Source organism: Rhipicephalus sanguineus, chromosome 1 (genome assembly GCF_013339695.2).
Source record: "Rhipicephalus sanguineus isolate Rsan-2018 chromosome 1, BIME_Rsan_1.4, whole genome shotgun sequence".
Classification (NCBI taxonomy): domain Eukaryota; kingdom Metazoa; phylum Arthropoda; class Arachnida; order Ixodida; family Ixodidae; genus Rhipicephalus; species Rhipicephalus sanguineus.
The window spans coordinates 307,245,411-307,261,840 of NC_051176.1; the positions used below are offsets into that span (position 1 = coordinate 307,245,411).

Here is a 16,430-nt window from a genome sequence, read left to right on the forward strand (position 1 = left end):
GAAAATTGCACAGCTGGTGAGCCATACACAAACCACATATTCTTTGTCTATAAAGAGAAAGAAAAACTAGGAGGGAGGTCATGCAGCCTTTTCTTTGTAATGTGCAAGGGTGCCAGCTGCAGCTTGCCGTTGCATCCACTGGGTTGGGACTCTTCACTGAGTGTGGGGGCTGAAAGTCGCTAAAACCATACCACAAAATGATACAACGCTGGGTAGACTTTTAGGGGCGAAGCTCCTCTTAGTCTAACCTTGTCACACGTCCGGCGTAAGGCGTAACCGGCAGTATCTCCCATCACCGATCCTTTGCAAACTGCCCACTACTTCGTCTTTGCAAACATCCCACTATGATCCATCACCGATCCATTACTTCACCGACCATAAAGCCGTTATAATGAAGGGGGAACGGAAGCCGCCTTTGCAAACTGCCCACTGCTTCGTCTTTGCAAATATCCCCCTACGACCCATCACCGATCCATCATTTCACCGACCATAAAGCCGTTATAATGAAGGGGGAACAGAAGCCACGTCTAGCTACCACTTACGATTAATAAAATTTCTGCAATATACAGTGTTTGTCACGTCTTTGATGATGTACTGGGCTATCGCTTTGATTACTGCTGGGCGAAACCACTAAAGATTTCGCGGTGTAACCATGATTGCTTCAGGAGCTTCGCCCAAGCTCTTCATCATTCACCCGTGGATATGCTGCGAATTTTTGTTACATAATGCTCTCTCGTAGTTCTCATATTCCTATCTGATTGCCTATTTTAATTTGGTGTGTCAATGTCAACCGCATCACCGAGACGAACCCATCGCTGAAGGAAATATATAACTTGTGCTGTGCCGCCTATGACTTGACAACGGATGCATTTGTGTATATACAGACAACATTCCTGGCACTATGCCAAGCTCACTGTCATTACACAGTGCACAGAAATGCCTTTAGTCACATACCCTGATGCATCTAGAACCGAGTGATGCAAAATCTCATGAAGGTATTGGCAACAGCGATCACTCTAAGATATCACTCCTTACAAAATGACCTTTGCTCTGCAATGTACAGGGTCATCGATTCTTAGGGTGAACATGGCTCAACGTGGCCGGCTGTAGCAAAGCAAGATCGCTGCAGTAGACAATGCAAAGCACCTCCCAGAGGCCTCTGTGCTTCTGCACCACTTCACTTCGATGCACTGGTGCACTGGTGTTTCGCGGAGTGCAGTGTTCACCACTAGAGTGGATAACCCTGTACACTACCATGGATGATGACTATTACTGAACACAGTTGTGGTCAAAATATGTTGTGCTATTATTATAATTACACCCATTGCTGGCTCACCAAAGCTTCGCTTACACTCACTACTGCCACAGTGCACGGGATCTGAGGGCCTACACCATGCCGCAAAATACGGAATACCATTCCGTTTTCTCCATGTCATCACGCTTCACACCATACTTGTGGGGGCCCTGACGATTTCAGAATGGCCAATGAAAAGTGCTTTACGAGCACTTTTGGGAATAGTATTCCATATTCCGTGGTACAATATGGGCTTGCTGCACAATATTTTTTTGTACTTTGAAGGTGACCATGACAGAGTTGTCAGTTGCTTGCTTTTCTGACTGTGGGAGGTGAGCATAACTACAGTTATGCAGCCAGCTTTAAGTCAAATGCCATGAAGTAGGCGGTGAAACATGAGAACATGCTGTTGGAAGATGGCATTTGGATGTTGACAAAGGCAGCGTGTGCTACCAGTGGCAGTAGCACAAGGTGCTCTCTCACTATGAATGGACACATCATGCTTTCTGACGGCCAAAGACTGGAAAGTTGTCAGTGTTCACATACAGAGGTCAAGTATATTGTCACATGGTTGTGATGGTGAAGAATCAAAAACAGTAATGATTAAGTTGCTTATTGGGTGAAGTTGTACCCAGCAAAAGGGACACTCATTGTACAAGCAAGTAACCAACGCAGAACAAAGATAAGAGAGGATGGTCGTCAGTCGTCACTAATGTGATCATTCAGGAAACATGGCTTTTACACATGCATGAACATACGTTTTAGCCTTATTGCTGGTGCTCCTGTTAGTTCTAGAATTAACTGCATCACATTCATCGTGCGTATGATCAGATCGGATAATTAGCAAACACTCCAGAAGGTTCCACTGCATTCCAGTGTGACCCAACTGCAGCGTGCCTAGCAATAGCATGCGTCAAAGTTTTAACAGTGAAAGCTGTTCACAATAAAAAGAAAAACAATAACACATGTCAATATTTAAAGCTAAGGCATTTAACACATTTTGCAGTCATTACAGTCTTTTCAATTTTTGCTCTTATGAAGATTATCTCGTAATATTTACCTGAATGTAAGATATGCCCCCAACACCCAACATTGATTTGCTTGACTTTTTGTTTTATTCTTTCATCATGCAAAACAAGTACCGCCTTTGAATTTTTTTTTTTTTCTGCAGCACTTCAAAATCCTTTCAGCCTAATAGGCGGACTTCGGGAGAGATAAAATCCATTTTAGTAAGAGGCCAACTGGGTCCCATTTTGGTCATGTGCTTCTGCAAACACTACTAAAGGCCCGTATAAAAAGCACGCCGTGTGAGCAGTTTGCCCTAGCTGCGCCCACCACATTACTGTGGCAACAGCAGCTTTTGGATATTGAGCTTGGAAATGTTAAGTACAAACAAGGTGCGGCAGGGCACCTCATCTTCCAGTGAGCCAAGTTGTAGCAAGACTCATTACAGAGGCTGTGTATATGTGACATATACAACAGTGTTTTAAACCTTTAAGCTGAAAAATGACTGAAAGTTCAGTGCAGGTCGTTACAGTATTGCCACAGCAAAGCAAATTCCAAGATTTCCGAGATTGCTCTATTGACCGTTCAATACCATAATGAAACTATTTGTGCTTTAACCACAAAATGTTTGAAAATTTATACTTGAAGTACTTCACAAAGCATGAATATACAGTTAAACCTAGATATAACCAACTTCAATATAAAGAAATTTTTAATATACTGAAGTATTTTCGATTTTATGACTTCATGTCCATAGAACAGCCTCCATACGATGAAGTGTGTTTATCCATAATTTCAATGTAACAAAGTCTCTCTTTTTCCAAATTGCAGCAGCAAATTGTGGTCCGCCTGCAAGAAAGAGTGGCTGCAGAGAAAGGCTGCACCTCAATGCTCTCCTTGCCTTTGGAGTGGTGGAAAGGAAGAGCCTGTGGATGATGCACAGCATGTGGAAATCCTGGTGCATGGTATCAAACACTAAGCAGTATAGCTCCATATCCTGTGCCGTGCGTCAGCACCCTATTTGGCGTTTTTGTTATCGGCGCGTGTCAAGTAACAAGCAAGAGTAGCCGTAGAGACGGTAGCAGTAACCACCACGAGCTCTCAACTATCTTGCAAGCGGGGTGTCATCAAGGAAGCCAATATCTTCAAAGCCATCTTTTGATCGGAGAGAAAAAAAATGCCACCACTTGTTTGGGGATATCACAGTGCGCACTCTCCGTAATCACAAACTCAAAATAAGCTATTCTAGACTCTGTGAAGAAAAGAACCCAGTGAAAGAAATCAGAACAGGTGCACTGACTACAAATCAACTTTTTTTTCTTTTCTTGTTTTTTTTTCTTTTTGGCAAGGGCACTGCTACAATTTTCAAGCAGCCAACCAATATTTTTTGGAGCTGCTCGCAGTTACCAGCTCTATAAAATTACGTGGGTGTTAAAGCTGACTTACAATACTTCTGTTGAACCAGTAAATAGCAGCTACTGAAATTTACGACACCGGCGTGGGTCGTGCCTGCTCAATTCGGCATGCCATGTTGCAAAACAGAAAACATGGCCACCATAACGGAGGTGTCGTAATTCATCAGGTTGTTGTCTTGCTTTCAAACAATTTGACGATTTCCGAAAAAACTGACAAATTCCCGAAAAGATTCGTTGTAAACAGGGTGTCGTTATATGTAGTTTCAGCATGAACATTCAGAAAAGAAACTCACAAATTAAACAAAAGGGAAGCTGAAGGCAGAGCTCATCTAAACAATTTATTTAGCGGCAAAAAAACTGCATTATTTTGCTCTATTGCTTCTTTCGTGAGGGACGGTAATACTAGACGTTCGTAGGGCATCGATGCAACGCTGCTCTGTCATCGTCTAGCTGTGGCCTCAAAGATTGGCTCGGCAATCTAATTGCGAAGGCAACGGTCTAGTGATCCCACGGCATGGCACAAAACGGCAAAGCGCGTGACGAGTCGCCCTCCGAATATCTACTGTTGTCTCAGACAGTTTCCACTAGCACCTTAATCTGACTTCTCCTCGGTAGTGACGGTGCAGTCCTCTGGGAAAAAAAAAAAGAAACCGCGCAGCTGCACGTCATCAGGGGCTGCTCCATGCGCGTGCAGCGAAGCCACGCAAGCGCGCACGGTGTCAAAAACGAAAAGCGAGCGGCACGGATAACACGGAAATATTCGGAAAAGCGCTCTCCGTATGCGGTGCGAACTTGCAGCGTAAGAACACGGAGTCTGACATCACGATATAATGAATTCTTTTTTTTACAACACTTAAAACAAACACACTTGTTTTTCCCTCAAAGATACGCATTATCTATTTATGGAAATAACAGTACTGTACTGAAAAACGGCAGGAAGTGGAAGATGGAAGCTTGCGATGAAAAAATCCGTAAACGCGGGGTGGGTGCTCGAGCCGACGTTTCGACAAGTGGACTTTTCTTCTTGTGGACTTGACTTCCAGCCTGTAAGAAGACAAGTCCACTTGTCGAAACGTCGGCTCGGGCACCCACCCCCTGTTTACGGATTTTTTCAGTACTGTACTGAGTGAGAAACACTTAACGTATCATCTGCTGCGATGCCAGGTGCATCTGTCCAAGTGGTCTGCCTCCAACGCATCTCTCGTTTTGTTGTGAAGTCAAGTCACAGCAGTGCAGTGGCGCGTCTGCTTAGCTTCGCTGTCATTTTGCAGCAGATTTGAACAAGTTTTGGCAAGGCGCGCTTATCAAACAAACGTGAACTCTACGCAATTTTCTGCACTGGCATGGGACACTACATCTATATGCAGCGGTGAGTGCACGATGCTTTGCTAAGACTGTCAAATACAACCTGTAAAGCTGCAACGTCGCAGCAAACCAAGAGATCTAGCGGTCTTCAGCCTCTTTGAACAACAAAGGCACTTCTTGAATGCTTTGCAACGCACCCCACAACCCACGCCTCGCGAAGAACGAAACTGAAACTGTAGAAAAAAATCCGTAGACAGTTCGCTAGCTAATGCAATCCAATCCGAAGCCTGTACTTCCCATCATTCTCATAGTGGTTGAACGATCGCAGTGCCTGTTTCCTTTCTAGGTTATTGTATGAAACTCTGTGTCTGCAACAAACGAAGAGTGGCGCTGCCAACGCAAAAGCAGTTTTTGTTGTTTTGTTTTTATGTTGTTTTTTAAGAAATCCAGTGTGGCGGCACCCGCGAGTAGCTGGATGAGGTTTGCAGTGATGCTACCAAGGACTTCTGATTTAGAGCAATTTTTGGAGCAGCAAAAATTTCATTTTGGAGCACTTTGGAGCAGCAAAAATTTCCATCTTAGAGCATGTTGGAGCAGGTAATTTTGCATCTGAGAGCACTCTGGAACAGCTAATTTCTTATCCTGGAGTACAATGGAAAAGCAAGTTGCATTTACATTCCAGCAACCGAATAACTATTATGGGGCTCTTATGAAGAGCTAAAAATATTTTGATTCATAGCAAACCTCATGAAGAAAATCAGCTCAGGAGCACTCCATATTTCAATGGATAATGCAAAAATAAGGGCACCATGCAGATGAGTGTTCTGGAATAACCTTTTCAGCGATTATTTTCAACACTAACAAATCAACAGAATACTGTGATCAACAAAATTGTACTTTATGAAACCACACTCTAAATACATGTATGTGGTTATCAGCAGACGTGGTAGACAAACGCCGCGACATACAACAATGCCCAAAGGCTAAAGAGTCATACTGTCCCGAATGCATTCCCCTAAGACGACTCCAAGGTGAAAGCCAGGTTCTCTTTTCTTCTGGATCAATATCATCGCTAGACGCTACATGACATCACATAGCTAGCCCCAAAAAGCCAACCTCTTCCGGCACTCCCTTCTCTGTTTTTGAGGCTTCTCTGTGCTGCAGTAAGCATTCTCGCAGCACTTCCACAGTATCATTTGCGCATGCATCGGGTTGCCTGGAAGATGGATGTCTGCTTGAAGTTGAGCTTCCGCGAAAGTGTCCGACTTCCGCTAAAGTGTCCGAAAGTACGTTCAATGGCGGACTGCATGATTTAACAAATGTCGTTTTTCTAACACAGCGAAGCTATATATGCCTCGGGCATTTCCGTTTGTATGCCGAAAACCCCCTAGTGCCCTGTAGGGAGTAGTGCAAAAAGAAAAAGAAAACTCACAGGCTCCCTTAGGCATTCGGCTAAGACTATTCGAAGGTGAAATTTAGCCGTCTTGTTTTTTTTCTTCTCACTCTATGTATTGATCCTAACCCAACCTCCTCTGAAAGCTTTCTGCACCTAACGTGGTTTTGCACCGCCTCCAGGATCAGAGGCATTTCAAACTTTCTGCACCTCATCTGGCTTTGCACTGCCTCCATGGTCGGTGCACCAATCACGGAGGCTGTGTAAAGTGACGATGTCAAGTCATGACGTCATCATGTGATGTCACGGAACGTCATGATGACGTAACATGTTTTGGTGATTATGTTGTCATCGTGTGATGATTTTTTGTATCACTCATGTTGATGCCGTCAACGCCGATGGCCAATTTTCGTGTCTGATGAGGCATCTAAGGCTTTTGCATTATTATTGCGTAATGAACGTTAACAGCCTGGCCGTTAACAGCCTGGCCTTACATACCAAACTGCCCTCCACCCTGTCACTCTGTGCCATGCGCTAAACAGCTGCGCTGGTCATCCACTTCACAGAGCGGAATGGCTCCTCAATTTTTTTTTATTGCGATAGCAATTATATGGACAGTCTCGGCTTGTTTTTGTCCGTCCCCGTTGCAGCCGTCGTGCACCGTATATGTATAAGTATGTATATATATATAAACGCCCCAAAGAAAAATAATTCAGAAAAATGCTTCCGAAGCGCGGAATTGAACCAAGGGACCTCTCGCTCGGCAGCGCGTAGCGCTAGCCACTATGCCACGGAACGCAGATCGTCCACGTAGCTAACTGCGAGCGTTATATACACACCCTTTACCGCTGGCCGGGCTCAGAGACTGCAGGAGCCTATAAGCGTTTGTTCATTACCAGCGAGATGGCGCGAGGAGTGTGCTGGTCGAGGAGCACGCCGATGCTCTTTGCCCGACAGGGCGTGGTCGCCTTCGTGCGCTTATCTCAAGGAAAGAAGGGGGGCGGGCGCAGGGTAGGGCGGGGGGTTGTATGTCTTGTGCTTTCCTCACGATGTCCGCGCTGAAGTCACAGAGCGTACGACAGTCACTTCGCTCGCTCCAGCAACCGCGTTTGCGAAAGGAGCGCACTGTTCGAACAGAAATAAGTAACAACTGCGACGTTTAGTTTGCACTCGTCCTGTGTATACCTGTTCGTTCGTTTCGTGCGTCCTGCTTCATGTTTCAGCAGTGCGCTTCAAGTATCAAGCTGTGACGCATGATAGTTCACGCTCGTCCCGTGTGCGTTCTTTTCGTGCGTCCTTTGGACTCGAGCAACGCGCTGACAATTTCGAGCTGCTTTCCATTCTTCTCGTTACATTCCAATTTTCTTTTATTGCGATACCAATTATATGGACACTCTCGACGGGTCTTTGCTGTCACTGTTGGCGTCGCCGTCATTTTCTGTGTAAAGTCCAAATTAGACCTGTGCTCCGGTCCAAAATCTACGGCGGCAGCGCGCCGGTGTTTCGACCTCCAACGGCGGCGAGTGAACGGGACCGGGTTCATCAGATCAGCGACGGCGTGGCACGGGGGAGGGGGGGGGGTGTACATTCGAGAGTTGGTGGGGAGAGAAATTTCTGCCTCGAATTTCAAAACAAAATCTGTTTCAACGAAAAAGCGAAGCTGTGAATGCGATAGCAACATTTTGTAATTTTTGCACGAACTATGGCTAGCAGCTAACGTTTTGATCCGATCTTGCGTAACCCTACAAAACGCTGGTGTATTGGAATGCGGCTGCTCCCATGAGAGAATCTGTTTTCGTGCAGTTTGTCGTATCAGTGGTCACAGCACGAAGCGGTGAAATCACAGCGCGGAGATGGGCATACGAGCCGTTTTTTAATGTCTGCCAAGATGGCGCACATGGCAGCGCTCCCGACCGCGTCCTAATAGTGATGAATGTTCACACTTGCTATTCGAGCCACGCAGCCCCCCCCATTCCCCGGCGTCCCTTTATGCTCCTTCGCCCAGCAAAAGACGGCCGAGCGTTTCCCTGATCAACACTTCTTGCGAAAAATTTCTTAGACAATGGCACAGGTGCACCGTGTGTCAACGCGCATCAGCTAATTACTCCCCCAGGTGTAGTGCTCCCTGCAAGAAGGCAATTTCCTTCTCTGTCAATGAAACTGATGTCATGCTCACGCAGTTGCTGCCCTCCCGTTGCATTTCGGCTGCCTCCACAATCTCTCATGTGCACTGATCCTCGTCATGAAAAACGGCAGTGTACTATTGCCCCCTTCCACCTTGTTCACATGCTCACATGGATGTTCGCATGGATGTTTGCATGTTCGCATGGATGGAAATTTGGCCATTCATTGCCACGAGTGTGGGTGCAAACCGTTGTATCCGTAGTGCATTGCCGTTTTTTATGACTGGGTTCAGCGCACGCGAGAGATTGTGGCGTCTCCTGCTGCCGCTTTGTTACATAGAGGTCACAAATACATGTGTTTCTACAGAGTAACGGCGGGGAATAGAAAAAGTTCGTTGTATGGAGGTCCGTTAGAGGCAGGTTTAACTGTATGAGCTTCTGGTGCTCCGACATGTGGGTGGCATGCCACTCCATGGTAGCTGCAGATGACTCAGTGGCATTTAGTGCGTACACAATTTGAATTCCCGAAGCATGCATAACAGCATTCTTGCTGCTCCAACGTTTCATGCAAAGGACATGTACAGGTGATTTCTGCCTTAGTAGACTTTCTCTAGATGCTCTTTTTGCTAAATTCACTAGCCACAGAGGCTCCAAGTAAATGCTTGAAACAACTCAAAACTTCGTTAAATTGACATTGTATGATGAAACTGTTTTGTTAAATGGTGAAAAAAGTGCATGGTTTTCAATGAAACTAAGAATGAGAATTGAAAATAATTCATATTTTAACAGAGAATTTTGTTCAATCAACGTTCGCTATATTCAAGTTCGAATGTAGCAACACTGCCATGAAATGGTGAGTTGTTAAATGCAATCATGATAAAAAAGGGTGCAAACACAGACAAAGGAGAAGAGGATGAGACAGCACCGTTTGTGTTGTTCTCTTCTTCGGTGTCCATGTTTGCATGCCCACCCGCTTTCGTAATGAATACTTACCAACTAGCTCAACTTTCTATCGTTCTAATGTTAAATGCAAGCTGCGAAAAGTTTTATAGAAAGGAGAGGAGTGAAAATATACCTTGAAGAATGTGAGCAAATCAGCTTTTGTCAATGCTTCCAGGCAAGCCACTTCAATCTTGTCTGCAAGAGTTGAAAAATGCAAAACTGTAAAATACTGTTCCTGTGCACAATTTACGATGATTTAGCAAACATGCTCTGGTGATATCAGCTGGGTTATTCAAAATGGTTGCCAGCTACATTCCGCTCGCTTGCTCTCCCAACGCACACTTGCCTATCATGGTGCTCTTCAATTATAGTACTGCAAATTTTATAAATGTCAGCATCAGGAGGTCAACAAAAATGATACATTTAATGTGCCCCCTATAAAACCATAAGTGGGTGTGTCCAAATAAGAACAAACACAAGGTCCTTGTCACCAGTCCCGGTTTTGATGAAATTTACTCTGGGCACAGGTTTTAGACCCAGAACAAAGGTTTTGTAGTTAGTTTGGTGAAAAAAAAAACGTTTGTCTGCCTAAAAAGATACACAAATTTTGAGTACAAAAACGATGTTCCATCAATATCTCAATTTCTGAAGTTTGAGTGCACCTAGCGAAAAACCGGTGCACTTCTTGGTCACAATATTTATTTGCAACAAAGAATGAGTTAAATGCAATCTTACGAGTATTTTATTTCCCTTTGCTGTGAGACTTTTGAGAAGAAAAAGAAATCAAAAACATGGTAATCTGCACAAAATACTGCCTGCATTTTGGAAATTTATTGCTTGGTAAACATATTGACTGATATTTGTGCTCTCTTTTAAAAATAATTTTCGCGGTTCTCACGTTCACCGTTACACTTCAAATTTGTGCTGAATCATATCTGGTTTGAAAGTACACCCTTTGTCTGTAAAGTTCCGAGACTGAGTCCAATAAAAAAAAATGCGTTTAAGATTGAAATCATTTGTGCAGCACCCATTTGAAATAGTCTCCTTTGCAGTCTATACACAGCTTCCAATGCTTCTTGAGGTCTTGGAAACAGTTGGAAAATGCTTCTTTTGGCAGGGCTGTCAGCTCCTTTGTCATGGCATCTTGAATGGCCTCCACACTCCCCATCCAGCAACCTTTTAGGGCTCCCTTCACACGAGGAAACAGGAAAAAATCGCGTGGGGAGAGGTCAGGCGAGTATGACGGATGGGGAAGTCAGTAATGCTGTGCTTGCCAAGAAATTTTGTCACGCTGAGAGCAGTGTGCGGGCTTGCATTATCGTGGAGAAGGCTCCATTGTCCAAGTGCCCATAAGTCAGGGCGATGGCGTCGCAGTGCATGACGCATGTGTTGGAGCGCGCAGGTATAAAACTCCTGATTCACCGTCTGCCCTTGTGGGACGAACTCATGGTGTATGACACCTCTGGCATCAAAAAAACTATCAGCATCATCTTTATTTTGGTCTTCTGTCGCTGCACCTTTCTCGACGCCGGAGAGCTTGTGGACTGCCATTCGGCGCTCTGCCTCTTTGTTTGAGGATCATATTGAAAACACCATGTTTTGTCTTCAGCAATGATGCTGTCGACGAATGCAGCATACTACTCTGTCTCAGCAAATCAGCGCTCAGTGATGCCCGCGTGTCCGTCTGGTCCTGTCTGAGGGAGTGCGGCACAAGTCTGGCATTCAGCTTTCGTTTCCCCAAGTTCTCACGCAAAATTTGGTGGCACGTTGTCTTACTAATGTCGAGAGCATCCGATAGCATGTGGACTGTAATGGTGCGGTCTTGCTGTACGATCTCCCTGATCCGAGCCACGTTGTTTTCATTCTGTGAGGTTGTAGGGCACCCCTGCCTTGTGTCATCTTCCACCGACGTTCTCCCCGAAACGAACCTCTTGTGCCACTCAAAAACTTGCACCCACGATTATGTCTCGTCGCGAAAGAGCTCATCCCTCTGTGTGGCTGTCTTGCCAAGTTTCACACAGAATTTTATGTTTACACGCTGTTCGAGGCGGACGTCCATCTCTCCACATTCACTCACAGTAGAATGTGCAGACAACTAGTGACAACGTATTTTTCTACATGTAGTGCCATCTAGCGGCTGTCACAGCAATTAACATAAATAGCTCAGGTTAGCCCGAAAAGAAGGCGCTACACATACGCACCAAGATTTGTTTCGGGAAATCATTTCTAGAGAAGAAAATCAATTAGTCTCGAAACTCTATGGACAAGGTTGTAGTTTTCTCAAAAAGGCTATTCCTTAACTCTTTTTCAAAATCTCTGATCGAAACCAAGGATGTTAACTTCCACTATGTGTAAAGAAATGTTGCATTATTTGAGTTCCTAACAAGTTATAATGTATCAAATGTGACCAACTTAGCCCAGCGGCCGCACCATTCCTTGCAGCAGAAGTAAATGTACAAAGCAGAGGAAACTCAAAAGGAAAATTGTTGGCGGTGGTGGGTTTCGAACCTAGGTCCCCCCATGCTCAGAACATGAGTGTCTTACCCACTGGGCAAAACACCCTCACTTGGCGCAAGTGAATCTATCTTGACCAGCGATGCTCCTTTGCCCATTGTCACTAAATGTGTGCACACAGGGCCTCTGAGATCACTGCATGTAGATCACAGAGGCCCTCACGTCATGCTACCCCTGCTATGGCACGGCTTTTAGGCCAGGCGTTCTCCTTTATTTCCTGAACCCGCCTGATCAATTGGTTCATTATGTGACGGCTCGCAAGCAGAAAGCTGAGCAAGGTGCAGCAGCATGACTAGCGGCAAAGGCTGCTGAAATGACAAGGTGAACAGCACAGGCATCAGGGGTATATCCAAATCTGGCAGGCCAAGTTTACCATGTAGGGATACTCAGGAAGGAAATGGACACTGAGCTTAAGACCACATGTGTATTCTACAGCAAAGCCACAGTGAGAAAGCAGCTGCCCTGTTCTTCTTCTTCAGAATGGTGGCAGATTGGGTTAGTTGGCATTCCGTACCTAGGCGTGAAAAGTGCAAAGATGAGAGACACAGACGAGCACTTCTTCTTCTTCAGGCCTGACTGCTGACGAGCCCTCCACACGTGAGCCCCAACATGTTCCGAAAGCTGTTGAACTTTTCGCTAAACTATTATTTTTGTATAAAGTTTAATCAGTTGTTTATTTTAACTGTCACGTGTTTCTTTTTGTGTATTTCAAAAGTGTAGTATAAGCTGCGTTTATTACTGTCTCGCTCAACTATTATTTTTGTATAAAGTTTAATCAGTTGTTTATTTTATTTGTCACGTGTTTCTCTTTGTGAATTTCAAAAGTGTAGTATAAGCTGCGTTTATTACTGTCTGTATTACTGTCTTCTTTAGACATGTTCACTTGTTAACTCTTTGAGAGTTTTCACCGTACATGTACGGCATCACCTAACAGGCACCAAAGGGTTTTCACCATACATGTACGGCATAGCCTGTATGTTTAAAACGTGCGCCTTTTTCTATCATTTCTCTTGCTTCGCATGTGCTGCCACTCTTCAGGAATATGTGAAATTTTTTCATGTGCCGAAGTTTCTCTGTTTTTTTTTTTTTTTTGCTTCCCAAAGCGACGCGCCGGCTATCACTTGCCCATCCGAGCGCGTTAGCGGTGCGGCTGGTTTAAAATGCGCTCCTTTTTCGATCATTTCTCTTACTTGGCATGTGCTGCCATGCTTCAGGAATACGTGGAATTTTTTTCATGCGCCAATGTCTCTCCATTGGTTTTTTTGTTCTTTTTCTTGCTTTTCAAAGGGGCATGGCAGCTTTCACTTGCGCATCAGAGGCGCACACATGGTGCGGCTGGTTTTGGTTTCGTCCTTTGGGTGGTTATCGCTTCTTGCACCCGCAAAGCTGATGGCTGTGTGGCTTCTAATCTCTCAAAGGGTGACCGCTTGTGACTCTCTCATTCATTGCTCCCCGAAGTGTGATTATATCTGTTTCCGAGCGGCGCTAAATTACACAAACGACGCCGCCGTGGTTGCGTTTCCTGTTTTGGGGAGCACAAACATTTTTTACGGGAAAAGTACTATGGTGCACTTATTTTTGTATTTCTGTGAGCTACGTTTAATACAATGCATAATTTGTATTTATAAAAAATCGTATAAGTTTTTTTTAGGATTTTGCTTGATGTTACTAGGAATAAACCATGTGTATGTAACAACAAAAATGATTTTGTCACTTTACGGTCATGCAAAAAATTTTTAGACAATTCTTTTGTGAAATAGAATCGTCTGAAAAAGTTATTTCAGCAATAAAAAAATTACACATTTTTGGACTGCATTTCACGAAAAAATTCGACCCTCAAAGGGTTAATACCAATGTGATGGGCTTTGTTGTGCATCTTTCGGAAGACTTTGTTTGTGTGTCTTTCATTTTGTTCTAGTGTTGTATTGTGGTGTGTCCCTTAAACACCCGTTTTTCTTAAGCTCTTCACCTCTCGCTTCATGTCTCTGGTTTTCAGTGTATCAGGCATGGACCCAAAGCAGGCCAGCAGTTGAACCTCTATAAACACAAGCGGAGTTGGTTTTTCACCGCATCCCCTCGTTCTGGAGTGTGCAGTAACGTACCACCACATCCTGGCACTCATTCCTACTGCAGTGCAATAGCAAATTCGTAATTCCACAACTATTACATAGCAGAGCTGTAGAAATTCAGTCCTTTCAAGCTTTAGCCAGAACTGCCATTTAATAAGTAAATGGGCTGTGCTGTCTCTGGTACTTCTACATAGATATGGTGGATTTCACCCGTACCGAGTGCCTGCTTAAGCATAGACGTCTATCTGTTCAGTCACCTGCCACAGTAGTCTAGTGGCTACAGTGCTCGACTGCTGACCCACAGGTCGCAGGATCGAATCACGGCCGCGGCGGCCGCAGTTTTGATGGAGGCAAGAATGCTTGAGGCCCGTGTGCTTAGATTTAGGCGCACCATAAATAAACACCAGGTGGTCGAAATTTTCGGAGCCCTCCACTACAGCATCTCTCAATCATATTGTAGTTTTGGGGCGTTAAACCCCAACAATTATTATTATTATTATTATTATTATTATTATTATTATTATTATTATTATTATTATTATTATTATATTTGTTCAGTCATAATTTACTTCTCAATCACTTCCTGTTGAAGTCTCCATAACCTCATCAATCAAATGAGCACTAACAAGGAGACAGGGTGCGTGTGCATGTTTCTGCACATGTGTGTGTTCCTATTACAGGAGTGTATTTCAATAGCATTAGTGTTTCTTCTGTGCTGTAGTCATCTGTGAACAAACAGTGAACACAACAAAAGCACTAGATTCTTTCCAAAGCTTGCATTTAAAGATGAACATTTTGATAGAATTGCCTGTCTGGTTGGGTTAATTCTTTCAGAAGGCTCCAACCAGAAAATGGGTTTATTTCCCGACATTTAGGAATCGATTCCTTCTTCAGAGGGAGTAACAACAAACATGCCGAGGTGCAACCTTTAAAGGGTCACTAAAGGCAAATAACAATTTATGTCAGAGTGAAAGCTCAAAGTAAGACAACAACTAAAATGGCAATATTATCAACAGCAGTGCCCTACTTACGGAGAAATCAAGCTAGATGTATCACACGACGTGTGCCACAAGCGGGACATAGTGGAAATGATCCCGATGACATGAGAGCGTCCAACTACAATAAATCACAGGTACTCAAACTAGCTGCAATAAAAAAAAAACCTTCCTTGCATCAAGAGACACAATAAAATGCTGCTTGTTCATTTCTGTTTGATTCATGGAAAAAAGAACCTCTTTGGCATTGCCATGGGGAACGGCACGCGTGGTTCAAAGGTTCCGTTTTCGCCTAACTGCGCTTCGCCCAGCTCCCAGCTTTGCTCACGCGGTCGCGTCTTAGTGGTAGTTTCGGTATCGCGTACTGCCACGTGTGTTTTGCACGCTCGTGAAAGTCGCTCTGACAGAAAGTTCGACAAAATGCCGCATGCATGTGATGTTGTGGGATGCCCGAATGGTGCACGCTGCCAGTGCATGCTGTTTTGGTATCGCGTACTCCTGCGTGTGCTTGGCTCTCGCTATTTTCGCCCTGTCAATACTCTACTTCTGCTAACTGGCCAAGCTAAGCTCCGTTACAGTGAACTATACAGTTTCGGAGTGGCCCGTGGCTGCATCTTAGCAAGGCTGATGGCCGCTGTTGCGCAAGAAACTAGACCTGTGCGAATACCAAATTCTGGGTGCGAAGCGGATTCGAATTATGAAGTGTGAGTCTGAATCTAATCGAATATTTTTCGAATATTTCTCAAATATTTCTAGAATATTTTTCTAATACTTCGAAGCGAAACTGCAGAAAAAAAAAGTTGGAGAGGATTCCTAAGCATATTCTTATGAGATAGCAACATGAAAGTGTTTCTTTTCGCTAGGTTGAAGGGCAGAATTGTATTTATGGACATGATTTGGTGCAACTAAAGTGTTGCCGACAACACTTTACACGTGGTAGGCAAAGTTGCCATTTCCTCAGCCTCTCCTCCTCTTTCAACTTCTGTGGAAGCCCAACTGATGTGGCGGACAAGGGTGTGCTCCCTTCAAGTCCGGAGTTCCAAATCTGCCTCGTAGACATCGATATATAATAACATCTCAAATTTTGGATGCTTAAAAGCTTCGGCGTCCGATCTTTCGGACTTCCTGCCCAAATTTCAGGTCCAAAACAGCATTAATTGAGCCCCCACCTCTGCCACATCTTTCATCTTGATGTTGGAACCAGCGTTTTCTTGAGTTAATACACTTGCGACCGTAGCGGAGCTTGAATGGCAGCTTTGCCGCAATGCGGGGGTGTGATGGGGTGAAGCATATTGAAAATCTAGGGACCACTTATAATCGGACGTTGACTGTGTCTTGGCTAAGTTCCACCAAAACGGAGCTTGAAAGGCAGCTT

At 44.4% G+C, this 16,430-nt stretch overlaps 1 protein-coding gene across 2 annotated transcripts in view; it reads right to left on the reverse strand.

The window, feature by feature from the left end:
- The window catches only part of LOC119379410 (insulin-degrading enzyme), a 439,455-nt gene that overhangs the window by 70,232 nt on the left and 352,793 nt on the right, over positions 1-16,430 (reverse strand). For both annotated transcript variants that reach the window (XM_049411974.1, XM_037648727.2), the window contains exon 25: positions 9,611-9,672. In XM_049411974.1, the coding sequence (XP_049267931.1) occupies positions 9,611-9,672 (62 nt within the window). The remainder of the gene's footprint in view (positions 1-9,610; positions 9,673-16,430) is intronic.